At 42.1% G+C, this 16,633-nt stretch overlaps 1 protein-coding gene across 1 annotated transcript; it reads left to right on the top strand.

Moving 5' to 3' along the window:
* Window positions 1-13,948: 13,948 nt before the first annotated feature.
* LOC139420683 (neuronal differentiation 6a) lies at window positions 13,949-16,105 on the top strand. The gene has a single exon (XM_071170903.1). The coding sequence runs from the start codon at window positions 13,949-13,951 to the stop codon at window positions 15,011-15,013; it is 1,065 nt and encodes a 354-aa protein (XP_071027004.1). The 3' UTR covers window positions 15,014-16,105.
* Window positions 16,106-16,633: the final 528 nt, after the last annotated feature.

The following is a 16,633-nucleotide window of genomic DNA, read 5'->3' as shown; positions in this document are numbered from 1 at the left end:
CAAAAGAAAGATGCACAGGGTCCCTGCTCATCTGCGTGAACGTGCCTTAGGCATGCTGCAAGGAGGCATGAGGACTGCAGATGTGGCCAGGGCAATAAATTGCAATGTACGTACAGTGAGACGCCTAAGACAGTGCTACAGGGAGACAGGATGGACAGCTGATCATCCTCACAGTGGCAGACCAGGTGTAACAAAACCTGCACAGGATCGGTACATCCGAACATCACACCTGCGGGACAGGTACAGGATGGCAACAACAAATGCCGAGTTACACCAGGAACGCACAATCCCTCCATCAGTGCTCAGACTGTCCGCAATAGGCTGAGAGAGGTTGGACTGAGGGCTTGTAGGCCTGTTGTAAGGCAGGTCCTCACCAGACATCACCGGCAACAATGTTGCCTTTAGGCACAAATCCACCGTCGCTGGACCAGACAGGACTGGCAAAAAGTGCTCTTCATTGACGAGTCGCGGTTTTGTCTCACCAGGGGTGATGGTCGGATTCGCGTTTATCATCGAAGGAATGAGCGTTACACCGAGGCTTGTATTCTGGAGCGGGATCAATTTGGAGGTGGAGGGTCTGTCATGGTCTGGGACAGTGTGTCACAGCATCATCGGACTGAGCTTGTTGTCATTGCAGGCAATCTCAACGCTGTCCTCCCTCATGTGGTACCCTTCCTGCAGGCTCATCCTGACATGACCCTCCAGCATGACAATGCCACCAGCCATACTGCTTGATCTGTGCATGATTTCTTGCAAGACAGGAATGTCAGTGTTCTGCAATGGCCCGGATCTCAATCCCATTGAGCATGTCTAAGACCTGTTGAATCGGAGGGTGAGGGCTATGGCCATTCCCCCCAGAAATGTCCAGGAACTTGCAGGTGTCTTGGTGGAAGAGTGAGGTAACATCTCACAGCAAGAACTGGCAAATCTGGTGCAGCCCATGAGGAGGAGAAACACTGCAGTACTCAATGCAACTGGTGGCCACACCAGATACTGACTGTTATTTTTGATTTTGACCCCCTCTTTGTTCAGGGACACATTATTCCATTTCTGTTAGCCACATGTCTGTGGAACTTGTTCAGTTTATGTCTCAGTTGTTGAATCTTGTTATGTTCATACAAATATTTACACATGTTAAGTTTGCTGAAAATAAACAGTTGCCAGTGAGAGGACATTTTTTGCTGAGTTTATGTGTATTTATCCTCCAAAATTTATCCTCTACAGCTGCACCATCGAGAGCATCCTGACCAGCTGCATCACCGCCTGGTATGGCAACTGCTCGGCATCCGACCGTAAGGCGCTACAGAGGGTAGTGAGTACGGCCCAGTACATCACAGGGGCCAAGTTTCCTGCCATCCACAAGCCATGAGCTGAACAATTAATCAAATGGCCACCTGGACAATTTGCATTGACCCCCCCCCCCTTTGTTTTTCCACTGCTGCTACTCACTGTTTATTATCTATGCATAGTCACTTTACTCCTACCTGCATGTGCAAATTACCTCGACTAACCTGTACCCTTGCACATTCACTTGGTACCTGCACCCTCTGTATATAGCCTCACTATCATTATTTTATTGTGTTACTTATTTATTTTTTACTTTATTTTAATCAGTAAAACTTTTCTTAACTGTTTTCTTAAATCTGTATTGTTGGCTTGTAAATAAGCATTTCACGGTAAGATTGTATTCGGCACTTGTGACAAATAAAATAACATTTGATTTGAACACTTTTCTAGAGGAAAAACAATACAACGTGGTGTTTTGGAGTCTGATAACTCCGAGGAGGACTTTGGTAAAAAAAGCACTTGGGTACTGAGTAGACTGATGCCATATTTCATTGATCACAAATCCTTAAGTAAGAGTGTACAGTGCAATATGAATGTCAATATATGCACAATAGGCTGACTGGGGAGGCAAAGTCCCACCGCCAAAGTCCTGCAATGAGCTACTATGCTAATATTTGCAAAAACTCTTCACAGTTGTGTTCTGTGGGTGTCACCGAATAGACTGATACCCCATTTCATTGCTCAACATTCCAACACTCCAACCGTGTACCTCTTAAGGATCAGACCCTTTTTTTCAATTTTCGCCTAAAATTACATACCCAAATCGAACTGCCTGTAGCTCAGGACCTGAAGCAAGGAAATGCATATTCTTGATACCATTTGAAAGGAAACACTTTAACGTTTGTGGAAATGCAAAATTAATGTAGGAGAATATAACACATTAGATCTGGTACAAGATAATACAAATAATACATGTATTTTTTTTGTTTTGTTTTTGGTTCCATCATCTTTGAAATGCTAGAGAAAGGCCACAATGTATTAAGCACAATTTATATTTTGGCCACTAGATGACAGTAGTGTATGTGCAACGTTTTAGACTGATCCAATGAACCATTGCATTTCTGTTCAAAATATTGTATCAAGTCTGCCCAAATGGCCTAATTGGTTTATTAATACATTTTCAAGTTCATAACTGTGCACTCTCCTCAAACAATAGCATGGTATTATTTCACTGTAATAGCTACTGTAAATTGGACAGTGCAGTTAGATTAACAAGAATTTAAGCTTTCTGTCCTGGGAAATGTTCTTCTTACTTACTGCCTCATGCTAATCACATTAGCACAAGTTAACTCAACTGTCTTGCGGGGGGACACCGATCCCGTAGAGATGACCATTATCTAGTCTAAATATGGCATGATTCCACCAATTGTAACCATTTGCATCACTTTCAAAGAGGGACTTATTTTGAAGGTCAAACGCTAATTCCACTATGGTGGTTAATCCTTATTGTGGCTAGCTTCACAACACATAACCCGGTCCAGTCAAGACTCACTCGCCAGATGAAGTTAGCTGGATGCTTATAATGTTACTTTGGGCAACAGGGTTACGTAGCAGGCTAGCTAGGTATTTTCAAAAACTGAAGTTCGAGTTTAATAGGAGTACAACAAGTGGCTACCTAGCTAATACTTACTCACATGGATCCCTAAATCATTTCTGAGAATATTGAAAATGACTGCAGTTTCTGCTGGTCATTGTTTTCAGGCTGGTTGCATTGGTGCTAGCTAGGATGGTACCAAGCTAAAGCTAGCTAGCTACCCCAAAGTTTCTAATAACATAGATATTTGCACAATTTTTTTATCCTGCTCATTTGATCTTGATCTTATTTAAAATGCTCACACAGACGGTGTGTGTGCTTGTTTGCAGACTTGTTTTTTTGTACATTTTTGACAGTGCTACTGATCGTAGTGGTGACACCTGGCTTGCTTGTGCAAATTTAAAGTGTATTTGACTTGTACCTTTTTTGCATGCAAAGACCCAAACAGCGTTCTATAGCTCATAGGGTAGTTCATCTCCTTCAACACCATTCTTCCATCCATATTCATTAGCCTCATGGCACTGAATGCTTTTAAAAGTGAAGGGCCATATGTGACTTATTGTTGTTCAACTTCTTGCTGTTATTCCATATTCCATGGTGGTTCACGGTGTTCCTTCACAGCCACACAGTACATCCCTCCATCCGTCCGGCCGCTCAGGCCTAGCTCAACTGGAAAAGGCCGGGCAGTGGGCACAGCAGCCTGTCTGTGGGTGGCATGAACACTGCCCACTGGACAGACCCCAGAGAGACAGGCTGGAGGGTGGGCAGTGGGCAGAAGTGGACACGGCCAGGCCAGGCCATGACTAACGCAGCAGCAGCCCCAGAGCAGGCTGACCAGATGGGCCTATCAGATATCAGATCGGCTGTGAACAGAGAGAAGAGAGAGAGAGAGATAACGTTCCAATGGGCACGACAATAACAAACCCATGCAGTTCACTGGCTGCTTAGTGTTACATCATGTATTTACTCACAAAGTGAGCAGCATTTATTAGGGGATTAATGGAGACTATATTAGCATTTTGCCAGGAAGCATCTGTGATAACGATGAAGGGATACTCTGAAATTATACAGTCAGCTTTAATTCATGGTGTTTTTATTTTGAGACAATGTGTAGATAAGTAGACACAAGTAGATGAACCTGTAACTTTTAAAACTATGCTGTTGCTTGTTTCAGATGCGTAGTGTAGTTATACCAGTGGAGGCTCCTCAGAGGAGGAAGGGGAGGACCATCCTCCTCAGTGAATTTCATAAAAATTAAAATAGTGAAACATTAAAAAAGTTATATTAAACTATATTAAAATATATTTAAATCTCACTAAATATTGATTAAAACACACTGTTTTGCAGTATGTTTTAGAGGAGGACAGTTAGTTTCCTTCCTCTTCTGGATACATTGATTTCAATACAAAACCTAGGAGGCTCATGGTTCTTATCCCCTTCCATAGACTTACACATTAATTATGGCAAATTCCGGAGGACAATTTGTCCACCCAATCAAAGGATCAGAGAATGAATCTAGTACTGAAAGCCTAAGCTACAGCTAGCTAGCACTGCTGTGCATAAAACGTTGTGATTAGTTGACTCAAAGAGAGAGAAAGACAATAGTTGAACAGTTCTTAAACAAATACATTTCTTCAAAAAGGAAGAAGCAAGAGAGAGAGGGAGAGCTATCTATATTTTGTAGTATTTTTTTCACTTTCATTTACTTAGCTAGCTCGCTAGTTTAGCCTACTCAAACACCTGGCTCGAACAGAGAGGACTGTTTGTTATGTTAGCTAGCAGGCTGTGGGTATCCAACACTGGAACTCTTCCAAGTCAAGGTAAGCTTTTGGTTTTATTCATTTATTGCCAGAGGGGCCCGCCGGTGCAACTGCTAAACTGCTTGCTGACTGTACACTGTATGGTTACAATAATATGGTTACAATAACGTAGGCTGTGTGTAGCGTTTAGTGGTTATGATATGAAGGTTTGGCTTAGAAAGTTTTTTTGGGCTGGTCATAGACAGCTGATGTGTTGTGCACTGAAGACCATAAGCGAAGGGAAAAGGTGAGAGAGGAGGAGAGCTGGTAGATGTGCGAAGGAATTACATAGAGAAAAGTGATCATGCTGTTTGTATGTGGCTGCTATGAAAATGAACATGTGTTTGTGTATGATCAGGGTTGTGTTAGTTCTGTCGATTCTGTTAAAAAACATATTCTTAAATGGAAGCAAATGGAGCGAAATGGGGATAAACTCACCTGAATTTGTCCAATAGAAACTCTCGTTTGCAACTGCTGGACTAATGATTACACCCTAGATCAGCTAGATGCAGGCAAGAGTGTGCAAGACGATATTGAATGTGTTACTGTCTGTCACCTTGGTTACAAAAAAAATTCTTGAACTGTGCACCTACGTTGTAAACATTCATTCTTAGGCTAGGTTGTAGCATCGTCATGATGAGTATAGGAAAATGTGAGTATCATGTAGTAGCCTAAATCTATCAATGTTACATTGAGCTGGGTGAATGGAATATGAATGACAGTCATCCAATATCTTGTAATAGAAATAAGGCCATGCTCATAAGAAAATGTATCGTCCTCCTCATCTTAAACAGCACAGACCATCACTGAGATAAATAGTGCATTCAGAAAGTGTTCAGAACACTTGACTTTTTCCATATTTTGTTTAGTTACAGCCTTATTCTAAAATGCGAGAAATAAAACTATTTCCCGCACCAATCTACACACAATACCCCATAATGACAAAGTGTAAGCAGGTTTTTAGATGTTTTTGCTAATAAAAAATCTAATAAAAAAAATACCTTATTTACATAATTATTCAGACCCTTTGCTATGATATTCAAAATTGAGCTCAGGTTCATCATGTTTCCATTGATCATCCTTGAGATGTTTCTACAACTTGATTGTAGTCAACTTGTGGCAAATTCACTTGAATGGACATGATTTGAAAAGGCACACACCTGTCTATATAAGGTCCCATAGTTGACAGTGCATGTCAGAGCAAAATCCAAGCCATAAGGTCGAAGAAATTGTCTGTAGAGCTGTGAGACAGGATTGTGTTGAGGCACAGAACTGGGGAAAGGTACCAAAAAAATTTCTGCAGCATTGAAGGTCCCCAAGTTTGCAACCACCAAGACTCTTCCTAGAGCTGACCTGTCGGCCAAACTGAGCAATTGGGGGAGAAGGGCATCGGTCAGGGAGGTGACCAAGAACCCGGTGGACAATCTGACAGATCTCCAGAGTTCCTCTGTGGAGATGGGAGAACCTTCCAGAAGGACAACCATCTCTGCAACACTCTACCAATCAGGGCTTTCTGGTAGAGTGTCCAGAAGGAAGCCACTCCTCAGTAAAAGTCACATGACAGCCCACTTGTTTGCCGAAAGGCACCTAAAGACTCTCAGACCATGAGAAACAAGATTCTCTGGTCTGATGAAACCAAGATTGAACTATTTTGTCTGATTGCCAAACGTCACGTCTGGAGGAAACCTGGTACCATCCCTACGGTGAAGCATGGTGGTGGCAGCATCATGCTGTGGGGATGTTTTTCAGAGACTGGGAGACTAGTCAGGATTGAGGGAAAGATGAACGGAGCAAAGTACAAAGAGATCCTTGATGAAAACCTGCTCCAGAGACCTCAGGACCTCAGTCTGGGGGCGAAGGTTCACCTTCCAACAGGACAACGATCCTAAGCACACAGCCAAGACAATGCAGGAGTGCCTTTGGGACAAGTCTCTGAATGTCCTTGAGTGGCCCAGCCAGAGCCGGGACTTGAACACAATCAACATCTCTGGAAAGCCCTCTGCAGCAACGCTCTCCATCCAACCTGACAGTGCTTGAGAGGATCTGCAGAGAAGAATGGGAGAAACTCCCCAAATACAGGTGTGCCAAACTTATAGCATCATACCCAAGAAGAATCAAGGTTGTAATCGCTGACTAAGGTGCTTCAACAAAGTACTGAGCAAACAGTCTGAATACTCACGTAAATGTTATATTTTCATTTTATTTGTAATACATTTGTAAAAAATATATATAGAAACCTGGTTTTGCTTTGTCATTATGGGATATTGTGTGTAGATTGGATTGGTGGTTGGAAAAAAAAAATGTAATCAATTTTAGAATAAGGCTGTAATGTAACAAAATGTGGAAAAAGTCAAGGGGTCTGAATATTTTACGAATGCACTGTACATATTTCTCCTCCCCAGTCTCTAACACACGGCCCATCCTTTAATGGCTCAGGAAATTAATCTCCACAACCATCCCAGATCACAGAGTCAAGTAGTGGTCCGAGTTCCCTCGGTAGCAGCACTATGGCTGGGTAGATTAGTTTAGTCAACAAGGCGGGGGAGTGGACGTGGTGCCAGGCCCTTGTTTCCAGTCTATGAATGCATCTTATCCACCAGACTGGAGGGAGAGGAGGGGAGGGAGGAGAATATGAAATTAGAGTCTAAGTAGGGACAGCTGTCTGTTGAAACCAAGGACATTTAACCATGTCCTGAGGGTCCAGAGACCCAACTAGACCAGCACGCCTCTCTAACCAACCCCACTCCAAGCATCAAGTCTCCTAGCACTGGTACCATTCAACAGAGGTGAAATGAGTTAAATCAAGCAACTCATTAGTACAAACCAACCAGATGGTATTTGTGCTTTTATTTGACATGTGCATTAACTTTCTGTAACGTTGAAAGGTGTGTTGGTGTTATTATGAGTTATGTGTTTGAGCATGTTTCACTCTTTGTTTGTGTTCATGACATACTGTACATAGCTACGTACATATCTCTGCGCGTATGTATGTGTACATTTTACAACCCAACTCCATTTTCCTTTTCCCATGGCACACCAATCTTTCTTTACAGGAAGAGCAACATGAGTAAACAGTATGTGTGCGTTCAGTACAACGTCTCGACGGCCATTAGCGTCGTAGCAAGCTGTGTCATTTGCATCTGATCTCTCTCTTCTCTGCCGAAGCTCCTCTGTTTTCACACGGGTCATTAGCAACCCCTATTAGAATGTAAGAGTTCTATTAGTGTTAAAGTGTTCAGCGATATGATACACTTCCATTGAAGAACACATGCAGATGCCACCGAGATGGTTTCTGTTCGGGTTATAGAAATGGCAGAAGTGGTTCGTATGCATGTGCCTATGCATTTCCATCCATATCCATCAACTATCATGTCCATCCATCTATTCATGTATTAATGTGATCTTGATGTAATTTTTTGTAAAGGATTTCCAGGAAAGCATCCAAAACAATATTTGCCTTAGTGCCTCACTGTACAATAGGGTGCTGTTCCATTCCAGTTTAGACAATTAGATTGGCTTTGGAACAGAGGTTTGATGGCACGTGATAAAAATGACATTCCCACAACCAGCTGGGGCCCCACTAACTAAGCCATAACCTTCCTCTAACATTACTGAAATGCCACAACAACATGTAAGTCATATTACTGTATTTTAACTATAGTATCCAGTAAATATTGGACTTGGCCTGATACCACCCGAAACTGTACAAGCAACCTAGTACTGTCAGCGCTCTATTTGATTTATTAAACTAAATGTGCTGAAATAGTTCATATCTGGTAATATCTATGCTTACTTTGAGTACAATTTAAATGCTTCTTCTCCTCCAATCAAACGTGTATCTAATTGTCAGTGACAGAACATGTACTTAACACTCATTAAATGAATAGAAATTACATTTCAAATGTCAAAGGTGTTGCACGGTGAGTGACAGATTTGTGAAATAAGAAGTGTCATTCCTGAATCCTGGCACATGTCTTACACAGAGGAAGCCAACACCTCCGTTGGAGAGGTAATCACTAGGCTCAAACTATATTCACTTTCTATTTCAAAGGTTGCAATTTGTTCATTTGTTTACACCTGCCAGCGGGGACACATGAAGGTGATTTTCATCATCTGAGAAACTGGGCAGAAGTCCAAGTTTCACGCCACAAAATAACAACCTTCATTGTGATGCCCTTTCCACCAACCAACCACCCACCTCATATTATGAATAATAATGGCAGGTGATGTGACTCACCTCTGAGGATGCTGTCAATAATATAAACCTGTCTTTACCTCCACTTATGAATATTGATTTTCCTTTAGGGATCAATAAAGTATTAGTCTATCTAATCTTGGCACCAAGAACCAAGTCTATCCATCTATTGTTGTTTATTTGTTGTGAGAAAGTCCACTGGTATACCTGTGCCAGTGATAGACTCATATTCAGAAGCTGTCCTGTCTTCATGAATAGTCAAGCAGCTTAACTAAGAACAAACCTTCCAAGCTCCAGAGCCAGAGCCCGAGGAGGCAAGGTTCCCTAATCTGGACTGGGCATCGCCTGCAGGGAACAATTGGCTAGAGAGCTGCCTCAGGCAGGTGGGGAGATTATTTATTTAAACTTCATTTTACCAGGTTAGTCAAGAGAGACCTGGAGGAGGCAGGGGAGACAGGGGGAGGTGGGTAGGGTGACAAGGGGAGGTAAACTGGGGTAGATGGTGATGGGAAGGGTGGCAGGGGGAGACAGGGAGTGGCAGGGGGCTGCATGTAGGCAGGACCGGATTACCGAACAGGCACGCAGCGCATGTGTCCTGGGCCCCCCGAACTCCAGGGTTGGGCCCCGCCTGGAAGTCTGGAAGGCTCTAGATAGCAACATTTGTAGAATTTCAGGAAATTAGCTATAAAACAGCAAAAAATTAATCCCTGCCCCATGGCAAAAAGTGTAGAATTTCAGTATAGAGTTATAAAAGGGGAAGGTACTGGAGGCAGGGGGAGACAGGAGGAAATAGAGGGGGACAGGGGAGGCAGGGGAGGCAAGAGGAGACAGGGGAGGCAGGGGAGTTAAGTGGTATGGAGACTGTAGGAGGCAATGGAGGTAGCCAGATCCCTTGCCAAACCCCCCTCCCCCTCCCCGAGTCCCCAGACTCAGTCTCTGCCAGCCAGTCTCCCCACAGCAATAACCACCAGAGGTAAGATGTAGGGTGGCTCAGGGATGTTCACACAACATGCATCCTGCAGGAACTCAGGTGAACTAACAGCCAAAGGGCTGGAGCGAAGAAAACCCTGGCCTGATCTCCAAATCTGGCACGGCAAAGATATTAACAACACTCAAATCAACATAGCTGGCATCCACTCACCCTCTGCTCCTCCCCGGTCTCAATCCCTTGGTGACATCGTTGGCTGAATTCAACAACAAAATGTAAAATAATTTGACACATCAACCCTGCTGGAACTGAACAATACTTCATTTTCATAAATTATTGGAAGTCAAACCTCTGAATCCCTCCTAATATCTGGCATAACACGGAAAGGTTATGATGAAAAATAAATGTTATATTGTGGCCAGAATATGCATCAAATGTTGTTTGCACACTAAATGACATGGGGTCAAATAGAGTATGAATTTATAAAAATACCTCAGTAGACAGGAAATTAGCTCATTCTATAAAAGCCCAAAGTAGAATGTTAGATTATGATCGTAGTACTTCACCAATTCCACCCCTTACTATTAAGATTAACAACAAATAATCAGCAAACTATTAGGTTACAATGTTAAAAATGTTGGTCAAATAGAGTAAAACACTCATTTCTTTGAAACAGTTCCCATTGCACCAGAGCTTCCCACCAAGGTAACCAATTAGCATTCTGATTTCTAAAACATTAATGAATTATTCACAGCTCCATATTTCCATACCATTAACAGGCTATGTGTCTTACACCTGGGTACCTTTGTATGTCAACACTTCTGTTTATTTTTTATCCAACTTTTCAACCTGAGACAGAAGTAAATTAATATTTTCACACAGGGGATATAGAAACAAACTCTTTAAGCGAACTACAGCTCTGAAATGAAAGTGTGAAAAGTCTTCACTTTTCCAGGGCTGGGCCTTTTGGTATCCAAGCTTTTTGTATTCTATTGCAATTGATCGTTTAAATATTTAAAGTATTGATATCAACATAAAACAGACAGTCAGTAAGAGAGACACCAAGAATACCTTTGATGCTATTAGAGATCTCAATGACATTCTTTGTTTGCACCCTGTCAGTCTGAAATATGTAATAATTAAAACGCTGGATGACATTCTACACCAAGCATGGTATAAATACAAAGGATGATATGTTCCCTTTTTATAAAATGTTTTTTAATCACAACCCCTTCATTTAATTCTTCTTCTTTACAACAGTAGTGAGCAGGCGTCTTTTTATATTTTTAATTTTAAAAAAATGTTTAAGTAAGCACGTGCACTATTTCGGAGCAGGGGTGTGTATTAAATGTTTTATGTGAAATGGGATGGGTCTAGTCTCTCTCCCTTCTACTGCACAATGATTTATGGCCCAAAAAGACCAGAGAACTAATTAACAGAGTAATTAATTAATATAAATTTGCATATTTGCATTTGCAATTAGTGCAGTCAAGTGATTAGTCTGAAATGGGAAGTTTGACTCATCAGATGTTGGTGTGTGTACTGGACCGGAAAGCTTGTCGCCAGCTGAGGCATCTATAGAGGGGGGCGAGGTGGGCAGGCTGAGATGGAGGTGTGTGTGTGTGTGTGTGTGTGTGTGTGTGTGTGTGTGTGTGTGTGTGTGTGTGTGTGTGTGTGTGTGTGTGTGTGTGTGTGTGTGTGTGTGTGTGTGTGTGTGTGTGTGTGTTTGTGCGTGCGTGCGTGCGTGCGTGCAGACTCATAAACATGAGCATGGGCTGATACATACCAATCAAGCATGAAACATCTAGTCAACCACCAACCAGAGATGCCACCCACTCAAATGTTATTTTTTTCCCCTAAATCCCGAATGTAAATACTAGTGAATCTACGATGCTCTTTAACGAGTATAAAAATGTTATTAGGTAGAAGCATGTGGCTTTCTTGGTGTCTCTGAGTTGATTGGCACCAGTGAAATTTGTCCTCATAACCCTCATTTTCCACAGACCACCAACAGACGTATCATTTTAATGTTTTCATCTTTCACAAGAGATTAGCGAATGAGTGGCTTGTTCATCATATCTGATAGGACTAAAGCAGCTATGGAGGCAGCCCAGTCCCCTAAATGGTATTTGAATGCATGGGAGTCATGTCCTTCAAATTAACAGAAGAATACAGGCAGATATACAAGCCACCTCCCAGATTAACCCCAAATCACCAGACAAGGAACAAAAGTGTTAATGCTTGGTCATCTGGTTCAATAAAGACATGCTATTCATATTGTCAACTCATATACATAAGCATGGACTGATACATACCAATCAAGCATGAAACATCTAGTCAACCACCAACCAGAGATTCAGAGATGCCACCACTCAAATGTTAATGTTTCCCCTAAATCCAGAATGTAAATACTAGTGAATGTAAATACTTGTGAATGTAAATACTAGTGAATGTAAATACTTGTCTCGAGGACCACAGTGGAAATAAGTTCAAGAGGTTATTGTGGATTATCCTCGATGATTTTATTCATGTATGGCTTTTTCAAGTGTTATGTGTGCTTGTTTTTGTTAAACGGTCTAAATTAATAAACTAAACTAAACTCAAAAAACCTTTGATCTCAATCAACCCTCCATTCTCAGTTATCGTACAACAATTGAGTTTACTCTACGGTAACAATAAACGGTTCATATTGAAAGATGTTGTGTGCAACTATGGAATGAGGCACACTAGTATGATTGGCCTCTGGGGGCCTATTGGTAGGAAGCTGCATTACTCAACACATCCATAACCGGTGTTAGTGCATATTAATGCTAGCTAATCGCAGGTTATTATTTTTATGACACTCCTCTCCCAAAAAGTCTACATTTAGGAGAGGCCTTGGGAATCTCCTGATCGGTGCAAACTCAGCCAATTGGCAAACGCCCTTGACAACATGACCCAAAAGACAGGAGCTATCAATCATGTCACTCTAGCTGTCACTCATTTGTGTAACCTAAGCAACTTCTGAAGTGGGTATTTCTGGCTTGTATGCATTACATGCATTTGATGTAATGTTTTATGTACCTTCAACATAGCATGTCATCAACTTAGAATTCAATACAATTGCTTAAAACTACATCCTTAATTCCCCCGTAATTGCCTTGCTTTTATCATTTAAAATCCACACATTACCATGCCCTGAGACAGAACATGGATATTCACATTGAATACATCTATTCTTTGGAATTTACATGCATCTGTTGTATTATCTGTTCTTTGTGTGAGGTCCCTACTGGTTTCCTCCCGTTCCTAAAGAAGCTATAGGGAAGCTTTACGATGTTTCCCAGAAGCAAGAAGCATGCCAGATGATCAGGGAGAAATTCAACAGTCCCTCGAGACCACACCACGTGGCCAACGCTGCCAGGTGACGTCATCAGCAGATGGCATGGGTACCAGCTCTGGCAGTTGGCATCGGTGTCATTTCTCAAAGAGAGAGAGAGAGAGGGGGGGAGAGAGAGAGAGAGAGAGAGAGGGAGAGAGAGAGAGACAGACAGACAGAGAGAGAGAAAAAAGACAAGGAGAAGAAGGAGAGTAGGACCACTCTGGTGCTATCTCCCATCGCGATAACAAAAAGGTGCTGGCGCGTAAAGCTACCTGGAAGGCTATTGAGAAGATGTGCACTGTTTGACACAGGATCCAGGTGAGGGAAAACATGCATGTAGACTGAGTGTGGGGAAAAAAAGAATGCAGTGGTGTCATGTTGTGGGATGGAAATTGAATTGAAATCAAAGTATCTAACAAAAGGATAGTTTATAATTAGGGTTTAAAAGGATGCTCAGTTGAATGAATGAATTAATTAATTAATGGTATGGTGTCTAGGCTACTGTCCTTATCATTGGATTATTATCAGTAATAGGCTAATCATGTAAAGATGTATACTAAAGTCATACAGATGCATACCATCTATATGACAGACCTTTATAGATATATTTCAAGAAAATTGAATGATTTTAGCCTATAATATTCAATTCGGTTGGATGTCAATTTGTCCAGATAAGGCCATGGGTAAAATATAATGCTAAGAATGTTAATAAATGTCTAATTATAAAATCACGGATAACATCGGACTAATCAGCCGTATCTTCCCTCTGTCACGCTGAAGAACGATGTTGACCTTACCGTTTGATGAGCCAGCAATGAGGCCAGGGACCGGGACCCAGTTTGGGGCCAACTTCCCTCTAGACTGCGTGCGCGAGATCAAGGTCAGTAAACAAGAACCTTTCCTAAAAGCAGCCGATACCATCTCCCAGACCCACATCAAAACCACGGAGGATGAGTTAGAGTCGGAGAGGGATGAGGACGAGAGAGAGGAGCTAGGCCAAGAAGACGAGGACGTGGACGGTTTACCAGGAAGGAGGAGAGGCCCACGTAAAAAGAAGATGACCAAGGGGCGCGTGGACAGGGTGAAGATTCGGCGCCAGGAGGCCAACGCGCGCGAGCGGAGCAGGATGCACGGGCTGAACGACGCGCTGGATTGCCTGCGCAAAGTCGTGCCCTGCTACTCCAAGACGCAGAAGCTGTCCAAGATTGAGACTCTCCGACTGGCCAAGAACTACATCTGGGCGCTGTCGGAGATCCTCAGCACCGGCAAGAGACCCGACCTATTGGCATTTGTCCAGGCGCTCTGCAAGGGACTGTCTCAGCCAACCACCAACTTAGTGGCGGGCTGTCTCCAGCTCAATGCCAGAAATGTCATCACGGACCACAACGGAGAGACATCTTTCACTGGTAGGTCCCCATTCGACGCTATGTACCCTGCGCCTTATCACAGTTCCACCGAGGCTGTGGCGTCTTCAGGCCACGGCAATAGCACCATGGACAGCGCCAAACCTTTCAGACCATTTAGCTCCTACTGCAGTGCCTACGAGTCCTTCTACGAGAGCACGTCCCCAGAATGTTCGAGCCCTCAATTCGACAGTGGTGCTCTGAGCCCTCCAATCAACTTTAACGGGATATTCTCCCTAAAGCACGAGGAGCCAGCGGACTATGGAAAGAGCTGTCATTACGGTATGCGGTACTGCGCGGCGGTGGCGGGTCGCAACTCCCTCGGTCAGAACTCAATGTCACGGGGGTCCTCTGACATCCGGGATATCCATGTCCCCTATGACATCCACCTCCGCAGCCAGTTCTACCCAATGCAGGAGGAACTAAACACGCCTTTTCATAATTGATAAGAGAAAAGTCAAATGTGACCAGTTTATAGCGGAGTAGCCTAATTAGGCTAAAATACAGAACCCACACATGTATTATTGACAACTTGGCCCATTTTTGGCACTTCCCACTGGGCACACACTGGTTGAATCAACGTTGTTTCCATGTAATTTCAACGAAATTACGTTGAACCAACGTGGATTAGAAGTTGAATTGACGTCTGTGCCCAGAGGGTTGGTTGTGGTGTGGGCCATCTGATGTATAGTCACTTATTCATTGTAATTGAATGTTAATTGTCCTGAGGGTAAATACGTTTTGTAGTGGGATCATTTTAGGGAAAACACACCATGCAGGCAACGGAAACAAACAGAGGTCTGGGAGATTGTCAAATAGCGTTCAGTTAATAGGCCCACTGCATCTCCTGTAGGAGTCAAGAAGTAGGATAGGCTATGTTTATTCACAAATTGTTATGCAAGAACATTCTTTTTGGAAATAATTTGTTGATGCCCTTACACATTAAAGTAGTTTACCAAACTATACTTATGCTGAATATACTCTATTCCTAATTGTATTAATCCAAAGGGTAATGTGACATGGTGGAGTTCGGCCTAGTGATGCAACGTCTTAAATAAGACAGCAATAAAAGGCGAAGGGAACTACAGTATGCAATAAAGAACTCCATGCAGTCTGAGACAACTCTATTATTACCCACTAAACGTGCAGGTCAGTAGGGCACCAGTCAGCTGGAACAAATGAGCTATTAGAAGACGCTTCAGACAATTCCTATACGTTTTCATTGCCTCAAGTGTTGCAGAAATTGTTCCAAGCCAGGCTTGTATTTATTTGTAAGTTATTTAATCTGGATTTATTTATCTAGATATCATTTGTCTATGGATGGTAGACATATGTAAATAAATGTTCACATATTGTGTGTTTTCTACAGTGTCAAACGTTGTGTTAATTATCAAGTGAAATATGAATCGAAGAATGTACAGTTATCCTATTTATAAAATATGAAATACACGTGTCACTGAATAGATGTTTGAAAGGGGGAACATAACCCTTTGTATTTATAACATGGTTAATGAATCTCGTTATTCAGGTTATAGCCTATCTCGTTATTCAGGTTATAGCCTATCTCGTTATTCAGGTTATAGCCTATCTCGTTGTTCAAGTTATAGCCTATGCCTTGTGACAAATTAATCAATGTAGGCCTACACACATTTCTGATATTGGAACTGAACACGCTATCTTTCTTATTTCTTGCAACAAATCAATGCACATTTTTGTATATAGTGGGCACATTCGATTTGTTACCGAGGACTATTGTTTACATGTTAATATTTTGTCTATTCATATGCAACTATGGAGAGAATTTTACTTTATTTCCTAAATTCTCATCTTAGAAATATTGGCCTATTGGCATAAAGCTTATTTTAGCTCTTTAGAAATTGAATACTTTTGTAACAATAATGTTAGGCAAATTATTAACATCTCTTTATGGAAAATTCTCACGTAATAATTTCGTTTATTTGAACAGGCTGCCTTAATTTGAAATGTATATTTGGCACACACCAATTATCTAATTATTGTATTATTCAATGAAGTGTTCGTGGGGGTATAGTGCGCTTCTGTTTTTT

Source organism: Oncorhynchus clarkii, chromosome 11, assembly GCF_045791955.1.
Source record: "Oncorhynchus clarkii lewisi isolate Uvic-CL-2024 chromosome 11, UVic_Ocla_1.0, whole genome shotgun sequence".
In the NCBI taxonomy this organism is placed as follows: Eukaryota; Metazoa; Chordata; class Actinopteri; order Salmoniformes; family Salmonidae; genus Oncorhynchus; species Oncorhynchus clarkii.
The sequence above is the reverse complement of the archived record's forward strand: the minus strand, read 5'-3'. Positions and strand labels throughout refer to the sequence as shown.